At 40.1% G+C, this 12,201-nt stretch overlaps 1 protein-coding gene across 1 annotated transcript; it reads right to left on the bottom strand.

Moving 5' to 3' along the window:
• Positions 1 to 594: 594 nt before the first annotated feature.
• On the bottom strand, positions 595 to 11,957 carry LOC128689908 (uncharacterized). The gene is made up of 3 exons (XM_053778377.2): positions 11,796 to 11,957; positions 4,433 to 5,043; positions 595 to 1,525 (listed from the first exon to the last, which is right to left on the bottom strand). The coding sequence occupies exons 1-3, from the start codon at positions 11,893 to 11,895 to the stop codon at positions 1,409 to 1,411; spliced, it is 828 nt and encodes a 275-aa protein (XP_053634352.2). The 5' UTR covers positions 11,896 to 11,957; the 3' UTR covers positions 595 to 1,408.
• Between the last annotated feature and the right edge of the window lie 244 nt (positions 11,958 to 12,201).

Raw genomic sequence — 12,201 nt, 5'->3', positions numbered from 1 at the left:
CGATCTGAAAGCCATCACCCTGTATGGGGAGAAGCCGGAAGCACAGTCAAAAACGTGCAAAGGTCGGATGTGTCAAAGAAGTCGGGCTGAGCCCCAGTATCAGAAGCATGCGACAAAATGTCACCTGTAGTAGATACAGGTTATTAGAGAAGTCCCATAATGGTCCGGTAACAAGGAAGGGTCGAAGAGGGTGCTGCCACAGAATGGGACCCAGAAAGAGCAGTTTCATGGATTTGGGATGCTATGGTTAGGTTTCTCTTTTCTTTTAGTTTTTGAGAAGAAAAAAAGAAAAAAGGAAAGGAAAAAAGGGGGGGGGGACGTGGAAGGGTAGCTCCTAGGGGAAAAGGACCGTAGATCCCCCTTTCCGCACCCAAGAGGACCTCGGTGCGGACAAAAGAGAGGATAGAAACCCACCACAAAGTATACCTCCTATGGCCACCACCTCCTGGAATCTGACAGGCAGCCTCTAGAGATACACCCATCACCTGAAAGACTCCCAAAGCCTCTCCCAAGTAGATCAGAGAGGGATTGGGATCTCCAGACGATTCAGATTCCACAGCAAACTACATTACCACCAAGGACCTCAACGGAATGGAATGGGCCCCGGAGCTCTTTCCCTGGTCTAGGAACTAGAATGTCTGAGGGAAGAACCCAGAGGCTGAAAACAGGAAATGGACAAGGGAGGGATGGGGAAAGGAGGAGGAATGGGAAAGGAGAGATGGGGAGGATGGGACAGGGAATGGGAGGATTGAGGGTCCAATTCCTCAGACCAAGAGCCTCTTCACCACTGCAAGGTTCCCCCCCCCTTCCCTTGAAGAGGCAGCATTGCTGAATGTTTGCATTTCTTGGAAAAGAGATTCTCTAGTTTGTTGGGATAGAACGTGATTATGTTGGTCACTTCGCTGAGATGATTGAATGTACCTTGGAATGTACTTTGGTGGGATTTGCTGGATGGAGTTGAGTTTTTGTGAACTAAAGCTTTATAATAGTTGATATTTGCTTTTTAATCTCTTTGTTTTATAAACCACTCAGGGTATCCTTGTTTGGAGAATTGTGTTCTGAGGATTTCTTCTTCTTGGGCCAGATGTCAGGACACTTCCATACGACCCACCTCGCCCTGGACTGAACTCCAGTCCTTAGTCTGTGAGCCGGCTGCGGTGCCAGTGAACCACAACATTTTATACAACTTCCAAACTTACTCGGTTCCTCGAAAAACTTTCTCTAATAAATATTACGTTTCTTGTGTTCCATCAACGGAATTTTGTTCAGAGTACACTGTTTGTATTAATTAAATGAACAAGAGTTACCACGTAACTCTTTGCTTTGTCCTCAGGGATTTGCTTAACATAATCACAGACCTTGTCACTTGGCCTATTATTATGTTTACAAGAAACGTGATAACACTTCATCACTGGTATTTAGAAATATATTTCCAGGAGAGGAGACAGACAAGAGAAAGAGAGATTCCCCAAGACGCCGCTAGTGTAGGGGAGACCGAGAGTCTTCCAGCGTTGCTGTTACCAACCTGAAAAATGTAAACAAACTGTATTAGTCATTATTTTTACTAAATCTGTAGTCCAGAATGTTAATCTTCGTGTAAAATTAACTCCAGCCTTCCTGAAAGGGAACCTTTAGGAAGACTAGAATGTCACAAACATAAAAATTTAAAGAAAAAAATCTGAAAATGGAATTTAACCCGTGCCATACCCTACCCTTCAAGCCAGTAAACCAGCAATCCGGGATAGCAACCTCATATCTACCGAGCCACCTCAGTGGACAAAATGGAGGGCAGTCGGAAATCCGCCACAAAGCATACCTCCTTCGGCCACTACCTCCTGGAATCCGACAGGCGGCCTCCAGATATACATCCATCACCTAAAAGACACCCGAATCCTCCACCCCGGTATACCGGAGAGGGATCGGGATCTCTAGATGATCCAGATTCCACAGCAAACTACACTACCACCAAGGACCTTAAGGGAAGGAGATGGTCCCTGGAACCCCTTCTCAGGTCTAGGAACTATAAAGCCTAAGCGAACAACCTCAAAGGCAGAAACAGAAAAGAGAATATGGAGGGATGAGGAGAGGAGGAGGAAAGGGAAAGGGGTGACGGAGAGGATGGGATAGGGAAAGGGGGACTGGAGAATAATTAGGTTCAGTCTGAGGAAGAAAACCAAAAGCGTTAAGTTTAAAGCCTATCGACTGGATCATTAATGTTTTGTTAACAAAATTAGAAATATCCAATGTGATGTTACTATTCTTAGTTATATAACAGCTAACAGATTCACAAAATTAAGGCAAGAAGCTAAATTTTCAATATAACCTTTACATTAACAAAATGACTAAATCACTTCTTGAATTAGAGACTAATATAAAATCTTAAATATATGCACTGAGATAAACATTGGTTACACAGAGACAAGCAACTCTCGGTGCATATCAGTGTATATGCAAACGGATAAACACCTCTCAGTGTATATACACAGAACCAAGCACCTCTGAGAGTACATATACTGAGAGATAAAAAACTCTCAGTGTATATATACAGAAATAAACATTGTTCACTTTATATATACCGCAGTTTGTTAGTAATAAAATGAGAAATAAACACATCTCAATAAATATACACTGATATAAACACCTTTTAGGGCAAATACACAAAGACAAGCACCTGTGTATATCACTATATATATATATATATACACTGAGATTAACACCTTTCAGTGTATATATACAATGAGAGATAAACACCTTCCAGTGTATATACACAGAGATACACACTTTCCATTGATTATTATTTCAGTAATACAGGTCCTGTAAATCATGACTGATGAAATACTGGGTAAGGTTTAAAATATTATACATCGTTTTTCCCGACTTTTAGAATGAATTCGAGTGTAAAAGTTCCCTCAGGTAACCAGAGTCAGCAGGTGCAAACAGACTTGTCCATACGTCTCATACTATCCAGGATGAGACCCGCAACAGTTCTGCTGTTCTCGTTCTGTGTGAACGAGAGCAGCAGGTGTAAGTCAACTTGCCTATAGGTTTCGCCTTATCTGGAACGTCAAATGTTATCTAGCTTTCACTTTAACAGAACGTCAAATGTTATCTAGCTTTCACTTTAACAGAACGTCAAATGTTATCTAGCTTTCACTTTAACAGAACGTCAAATGTTATCTAGCTCTCACTTTAACAGAACGTCAAATGCTAAAGGGCCTTTCCCTCTCACTCCAACTCAACCTGGCACAGCCCCTACCCCTTCTTCACTGGATTTATATACCCTCTAGTTCCCCTGTTCTACTCCAACCTTCATCAATGGCCACGCCACCTCAAAGACTCCCTCTTCAGCACTGAATTATATTTTTCATAACCCAACATCCTCTTTTATTTCTTGCGTCAGTAATTAAAATCATATTCATATTGCACATTTATTTCAAACACTACATCTCCACTGCCTCAAATCTTGCCTCTTCCTCTCCTCAAGTTCTACAGACCATAATTCACACCAAGAAAAAAGTATTGTTATCACTGTACTTTGGTTTATTAATCTTTTTGACTCCAATATTAAACTTATTTCTACTCACAGATGCCTCGACTCTCAATCCACCTTCTTTTCCCCTCTCATCTATTCTATTATTTATTTCTACTAATTCACTCCTAAATATCTAAATATACTTATTTTTCCCTTATTCCTTCCTTCAGTCTTATATCCAGGCTTTCACTTCCCAGCGTTTTCTTACCCTCATCACCTCGCTTTTTTTTCTGTTTGTTATTAATTTCCTTATTTTGCACTTCCTCCCACATTTGACTGCTAACCATTACAACTTCTCTTCAGAATCTCCCAAAAGAACCGTATCATCGGCAAAGAGCAACTGTGATGACTCCCACTTTATATCGGATTCATTATCTTTAAATCCCACACCTCAGAGTCCTAGTATTTACTTCTTTTACAATGCTATCAGGATGACAACACACATCTCTGTTTAACTGTAAAATACTTGTACATATCCTAACCTAGATGAATAAGGCACATGTGCAACACTTTAGTATCTACGAGTATAATGTGGAGACGTTTCTCCAATTAGCGGCATTATCAGTCAAGCAGCGAGAACGGTGGATGAAGTGAAGAAGTGATGTGAGGTGATCAGTCCCTCAGTCTTGTTAAGTGTTCAATCTCAACCTTGATAAATCGAGAGTAGATGCACGAGAATGGGAATTTAGAGACAGGTGTAATAAAACATTTTGACAGGTGTTACAGGTGTTCGGAACCCACTGATAGGTAAAAAATGAAACCAGTAGGTTAGGCAAGCAGTTACAGTTGCATAAATCCTGTGTACCAAGATTCCGAGATGTTGTTGCTTCAGACAGACACTGAAGAAGAAACATGAAGAATAAAACCAATGTAACAACAGATTTGCCATACGTTACTTACCCTTGACTGTCGGTGCTGGAACTGGTCAGCCACCATCCTTAACTCTCCACCTATCTTACTCCATCTTTCACTCGTTTTTCTTGTCTCTACTTCACCAGGTTCTTCTTCACTGCGCCCTCCTACCTCTGTGTGTCTATTGTTTCGTGGACACGACTGTTGCCAGGGTATGAGGTCAGCCAAGTTGATCCCTGCTGACAGGAAGGGCACGGGTAGATTTGTGAGGATTACCCAGATTCGCTGACGAACGTCCCTGATGAGTTCCAGGTTGGTATAGGGACTAGTGAGAGTACTAGGTGAGCAGGGCAGGTCGGGTGTAGGGGACGGGAGAGCTGTTAGACAGGTGCGTGAAGAAGTGGTGTAGGAGCGGTGCACAGAGGACGTCTGGACGTCAGCGGAGATGTAATGCTGTTTGGAGGATTGATCCTCCCTCCATTGATCCTTCTGATCCCAACTCAATTGAGTATTAGTGAGGGTGTTATCCTGGCTGGTGTGGGCGTGAGCCATGTTCGTGTGGGCGCAGGTGTGGCTCTCCCACACTCCGGCAGACAACATCTGGCTGGTGGTGACAGGTGTAGGTAAGCTATTCATCACTACGTCTGGCAACGGACTCTCTGCAAGTATAACTATTTCTTAACACCAAAAACGTTTAATTCTTCACATCTGAATCGATTTGAAGTGTTATTATATATGTCGTGCCGAATAGGTAAAAACATTCGGCAACGCTCTTCTTGCCGAATAAGGCAAGCGAAAATTTGTGAATGCAATAATTTCGCAAAAATCATTCTGAACCTAAGGAAAAAATATATATTTCATTAAGTTTGTTTATAATTAAATTACTGTAAACGTATCTAAAATATATTTAGTTGGATTAGGCTAAAATAAATTGCACTTGTTATAATAAGGTTAGGTAAGTTTTCTATGATTCTTTTGGTAGAAAAATTATAAATTTTTGCATTAACATTAATGAAAAAAAAATATATCTTTAAACGTATAACAGAAAATTTTAGAAAAGACTTAATTTTAAATGAGTTTTTGCTAATTGACCAGTTTTACATATTCGGCACGACACACACACACACATATGTATATATATATATATATATATATATATATATATATATATATATATATATATATATATATATATATATATATATATATATAACGCATCGACCGTCTCCCACCGAGGCCGGGTGAGCAGAAGAAGAGGAAAGACATCATAACTCAATCACTGTCTTGCTAGAGGCGTGCAGATACTATGGTCCAAAAACTGTAATATATCAACACTTCTGCATCAGAGTGTAGGTACTGTACCTCCCACCTCAAGGACTCAAGTCCGGCTAACCCGTTTCCCTGAATCCCTTCATAAATGCTACCTTGCTCACACTCCAACAGCACCTCAAGCCATAAAAACCATTTGCCTGTACTCAAGCCTTACAAACATGCTCACGCATCCTTGCCGAAAGTCTAAGCCCCTTGCGCACAAAACCTCCTTTATCCCCTCCCTCCAACCTTTCCTAGGACGACCGCTACCCCTCCTTCCTTCCACTACAGATTTTTTTTTTTTATTTTATTTAAAACATCATAAATACAAGGCTGCTTAAAAATTAAATAGCATCACCATACATAATCTATAGAGTACAACGAGGTACACATCATAAATACCAATCTTTAACTAATACGTATAGTTATATACGACAAACACACCATAAAACACATACGTACGTTTCACTAAACACACACAATACCAAAAGATATAACTGCGTAACAAATATAACACTGGTGGAAACACCACTTAACCCATTATAACCTACATGCACATCATACAAACATGTTACATTGATGTTTAAACAATAGTTTATGTAATTTGCATACAAAATATACAATTGACTACAGATTTACATGCTCCCCAAGTCACTATTTTGTTCCATCCTCTCCAAGTGGCCGAACCACCTAACAACCCCTTCTCGGTCTTCTGGATAATACTTTTAGTAACCTAGCACCTCCTCCTAATCTCCAAGCTTCGAATTCTCTGTATAATGTTTACACCACACATTACCCTCAGACACGACTACTACTACTACTCTCAGCCTTTTTCTTGTTACAACATTCACCACCCATATAAGAGCGTTAGTTTAACTATACTGTCATACATTCCCCTCTCTTTTCTTCCTTGTATAATGCTTTTTGTCTCCACAGACTCCTCAATGCACCGTTTACCTTTTTTTTTCCCTTGTGAAGTTCATCTCGTCTTTCATAGACCCATGTGCTGACAATCCACTCCTAAATATCTGAACACATTCACTTCCTCCATACTCACTCCTTCCATTCTCTTGTCCAATCTTTTATTACATATTCTTTTATCATAATCACCTTGCTCTTTACCATGTTCACTTTTAATTTCCTTCTTTTACATACCTACCAAATTCGTCCATCAAGTTTTGCAGCTTCTCTTCAGAATCTCCCAATAGCACAATGTAATCAGTAAAACCAATTGCAACAACTCCCACTTTGTGCTAGAATCTTTATCTTTCAACCCCACATATCTCCCAGAACCCCTGCATTCTTCTCTATAAATATATTAAAAACCATGGTAACATCATGCATCCCTGTCTAACGCGTACGTTTACTGAAAAATAATATCCATCTCTCCTACATACTCTAACTTGAGCGTCACTATCCTCGTAAAACTCTTAAATGCTGTTAGTAACTTACCACCTGATCCATACACTTGCAACATCTGCCACATTGCTTCCCTGTCCATCATATCGTATGCCTTATCCAAATTCATAAATGCAACGATAGCTTCTTTATCCTAATCCAAATACTGCTCACTTAAATGCTTCAATGTAAACACTTGGTCGACACACCCCCTACCCTTCATAAACCCTCCTTGTTCATCTGTGATCCTGCGCTGTCTTACCCTTAATTCTTTCAATAATAACCCTACCATACACCATACACGGAATAATCAACAGGCTTATTTCAGATGAATGGTTCAGAGAACCGACATGTTGATAAATTAGACACATGTGCAACTCTTGGGTATCTTTATTGAGGAAACGTTTCGCCACACAGTGGCTTCATCAGTCCATACAAAGGAGAATCTTGAAGAATAGGAGGAGAATGAGGTAATCAGTCCCTCAACCTTGAGTCGATGTGGTCAGTCCATCAATCTTGAATATTCAAGATTGATGGACTGACCACATCGACTCAAGGTTGAGGGACTGATTACCTCATTCTCCTCCTGTTCTTCAAGATTCTCCTTTGTATGGACTGATGAAGCCACTGTGTGGCGAAACGTTTCCGCAATAAAGATACCCAAGAGTTGCACATGTGTCTAATTTATCAGGCTTATTTCACTAATAATTCTCTTACATTCTCTTTTGTCCCGTTTTCCTTTGACACAAAGGAACCATGCACACTCTCTGCCAGTCCCTAGGTATCTTCCCTTCTTTCATACATTTATTGATTAAAAGTACCAACTATTCCAAAACTATATAAGATCAGGTAAGGCTCGTCAGATGATGACCCGTCATTGGAGCTTTTGGTCATCTGACCGAAGCCTTCAGCAGGCTTACCGGTCCCAAAACTATATCCCCACCTGCTTTTAATATTTCTGTCTTTATCCCATCAATCCCAGCTGTTTTACCCCCTTTCATTCTACCCACTGCCTCACGCACCTCCCCCACACTGAGAGAGACAGAGAGAGACAGAGAACAAGAGCAAGTAGAAGAATCATGCAGGAGTTACCAAGGAGGTTTCAAACTATCAGTATTACTACAATAAACATTACAAAGAATGAGAGAAAACTAAGCAAACCAGAAGAGTAGCAGACTAAAGTAATATTAAACATAATGAAGAATTGCACTGAGTCCTGGTTTAAGTTCTTCACTGTGTAATCTGCGTAAATTTCTTAAACCCGAAGTATTTAGTCAGAGCATAGAATACTTTGAAGGTCTTTATCATTGATTTTGCTTTGATGTTTTATATTCTGGTTATTGTATTTATGATTTGCTGGATGTACATTGTACATTATTGTAACTATCGTCTGATAGTAACTATCTTATTGTAACTCTCCTCTGATATTATTATTAATATTATTATAATCAAAGGGGAAGCACTAAACCCGGAGGATTATACAGCGCCTGGGGGGGGGGGGATGTGGAAGGCATTTAGGTTTAATTCGGGGAACTGGAGCACAGATCCAATTCCCTAAATCAAGAGCCCCTCACCAACATCAAGGAACCTTCCTTGAGGGGTCTCAGGTAATAACTACCTTATTGTAACTCTCCTCCGATAGTAACTACCTTACTGTAACTCTCCTCAGATAGTAACTACCTTGCTGTAACTCTCCTCAGATAGTAACTACCTTGCTGTAACTCTCCTCAGATAGTAACTACCTTGCTGTAACTCTCCTCAGATAGTAACTACCTTGCTGTAACTCTCCTCAGATAGTAACTACCTTGCTGTAACTCTCCTCAGATAGTAACTACCTTGCTGTAACTCTCCTCAGATAGTAACTACCTTGCTGTAACTCTCCTCAGATAGTAACTCTCTGTCAGATAGTAACAGTAACTACCTTGCTGTACTGTAGTAACTACCTTACTGTAACTCTCCTCAGATAGTAACTACCTTATTGTAACTCTCTTCAGACAGTAACTACCTTACTGTAACTCTCCTCAGATAGTAACTACCTTATTGTAACTCTCCTCAGATAGTAACTACCTTACGGTAACTCTCCTCAGATAGTAACTACCGTATTGTAACTCTCCTCTGATAGTAACTACATTATTTCATATTGGACATTTCCATAACCCCTTCGAACTTACCTAATTAAATTATTTTTGTATATCGTATGCTGTATAGTGTATGTTGTATATTGTATAGTGTATACTGTAGTGTGTTGTGTATTGCATGGTGTATGTTGTATATTGTATAGTGTATTGTATAGTGTAGTGTATGTTGTATAGTGTGGTGTATGTTGTATAGTGTGGTGTATGTTGTATATTGTATAGTGTATGTTGTATATTGTACAGTGTTAAGTAAAAGGACACAAGTGCAACTAATATGACATTTTATTGTGGCAACGTTTCGCTCTCCAGGAGCTTTGTCAAGCTCCTGGAGAGTGAAACGTTGCCACAATAAAATACCACATTAGTTGCACTTGTGTCCTTTCACTTTACATATTGTCGGTAATTCTATCAATATTAATACATATTGTACAGTGTATGTTTTATAGTGTATAGTGTATAACGTATACTGTATAATGTATGTTGTATATTGTTAAATCATGTTCCGGAAATGAATCTTGATGATACTAAATAGAACCAAAATTCTCATTACAACATTCACATGTCAAAATTTCACCAACATTCACATCTGCCAAACACCAACATACACGTAACATTTATATTTGGCAAGCACCAACATTCATATCTGGCAAACTATTGCAATTATTCACATCACAACATTTCTGACATGCGCTACAATTCACATCACAACATACCTGACAAACACCAACATTCACGTCATATCTCACAAACACCAACATTGTGCAGAATTACCAATAGACCCATGGCTGTCAAGAAAGCACTGGACAGGTACCTTTATTATTATTATAATCAAGGGGGAAGCGCTAAACCCGGAGGATTATACAGCGCCTGGGGGGGGGGATGTGGAAGGCATTCAGGCTTAATTCGGGGAACTGGAGCTCAGATCCAATTCCCTAAATCAAGAGCCCCTCACCAACATCAAGGAACCTTCCTTGAGGGGTGGACAGGTACCTAAAGTCAGTACCTGACCAGCCGGGCTGTGGTTCGTACGTCAGTTGACGTGCGACATCTGGGTATGTTTATTTGTAGGCGTTACGCCAGCTAGTGGCATTATCAGTATAAGGAGGAATCTTGCTACAGAGGACATCTACACAACCTTATTTCTTACTTCTGGCCAATTTCTTAGACATAACAAAAAAAGGCACAATACCGTGACTGGAACGATACACAAATAACCCGCTTGGGATTCCCGCCTATCAGTGACAATGTCTTTATCTGCTGCAGGTCCTACACCTGGGTTTGATTCCCAGCCTATCAGTGGTACAAAACGTTTCGCCTACACAGTTTATCTACAGAAAAGTTGATAGAAGCAGAAGATACTTGAAGACAGTAATCAGTCCTCACCCTTAAAGTTTTGAGGTGGTCAGTCCCTCAGTCTGCATTGTTCCAGTGAAAAATATTGTTTCATTCTATGGAACAATGCTCTTCTCCAGACTGAGGGACTGACCACCTCAAAACTTTAAGGGTGATGGACTGATTACATCGTCTTCAAGTATCTTCTGCTTCTATCAACTTTTCTGTACTCGACTGAAGAAGCCTACTGTGTAGGCGAAACGTTTCAAAATAAAGATACCTAACTGTTGCATATGTGTCTTACCTAACAACCTGTCGCCAGTATAAAAGCACCAAGCGCTATGACTGTGCTTCAGTTCCTTCAAGACTACGGTGCTCTTCACTGACTCCAAGGCTGAGGGACCGATTACCTCATCTTTTGTATATAATTCTTCACATTGTGTCCTTGTATTGATAAAGCCGCTGGATGGCGAAACGTTTACAAATATAGATGTGATGAATGGTTTCAAAAACCGACAAGTTGAAGATTGAGACACTTATGCAGCATATGGGAATCTTTATTCAGGAAACGTTTCGCCACACAGTGGCTTCTTCAGTCCAATACAAAGAGGAAGGCATAAGGAGAGGAGGAGAATGAGGTAATCAGTCCCTCAACCTGGAGTCGATGTGTTCAGTCCATCACTCTTGATGGACTGAACACATCGACTCCAGGTTGAGGGACTGATTACCTCATTCTCCTCCTCTCCTTATGCCTTCCTCTTTGTATTGGACTGAAGAAGCCACTGTGTGGCGAAACGTTTCCTGAATAAAGATTCCCATATGCTGCATAAGTGTCTCAATCTTCAACAAATATAGATACCCAGATGTTGCACATACATCTTGTCGGTTTTGTATATCGACAAGATGTAGAATGTGACGTTAATGTGTAGCATACATTAACGTCACAAAATACCTAACAAACACAAACATTCCCGTCATATTCTACCTGACGAACACCAACATTCACATCACAACATATGCAAGTTTTCATGTCTAGGTACACGTAAATACAGTTACATAATCATACATAGGAGCACATATGTAGATTACTTAGGATAATTTAAAAAAAAATGAACATTAGCGTCACAACATATCTAGCAAACACCAACATTCACGTCACAACATTTGTAACGAACATTCACATCACACCATACCTAACAAACATTCACGACGCAACATACCTAACAAACACTTACCAAAATTAATAGTGTGAACATTCATAATGGGTAGACTGTCCATGGCTCCTTCTGTGACGCCCAGGGACACTGCCCCAACCTGCACAATCACGTTGATCATGGCGTTACGAGTAATGTAAAGTGGCTGCCAGCCAACCAAGGAACATCCTAACAACACCTTGATCTTTGGGTAACTATGAGAAGCCATTAAATGGCTACAGTTTTATAAAACCAACGACAAGCAGCGACAAGTGCGCGCGCTTTCTGCCATTTTTGGAATTCTAGCGTGCCGCCTACTAATCATTGTTCACAATTAATCACTTCATTTGCAACATATTTTAACCTCTATTCTACTTAATAACTTTTATAGTTCTAAGAAGAAGCACATAATTTTTGCTGTGTTATTGTATTATAAACAATTAGATCG

This window comes from Cherax quadricarinatus, unplaced genomic scaffold (genome assembly GCF_038502225.1).
Source record: "Cherax quadricarinatus isolate ZL_2023a unplaced genomic scaffold, ASM3850222v1 Contig293, whole genome shotgun sequence".
In the NCBI taxonomy this organism is placed as follows: Eukaryota; Metazoa; Arthropoda; class Malacostraca; order Decapoda; family Parastacidae; genus Cherax; species Cherax quadricarinatus.
Note: the sequence above shows the minus strand (reverse complement) of the source record. Positions and strands in the feature narration are given on the sequence as shown.

Coding starts and splice junctions, on each gene's coding strand:
- LOC128689908 (XM_053778377.2), bottom strand. CDS start 11,895: ATGATCAACGTGATTGTGCAGGTTGGGGCAGTGTCCCTGGGCGTCACA. Junction 5,044..11,795: donor TGTTCACACTATTAATTTTG/GTAAGTGTTTGT, acceptor TTATACTTGCAG/AGAGTCCGTTGCCAGACGTA. Junction 1,526..4,432: donor TCCAGCACCGACAGTCAAGG/GTAAGTAACGTA, acceptor TACATTTTTCAG/GTTGGTAACAGCAACGCTGG.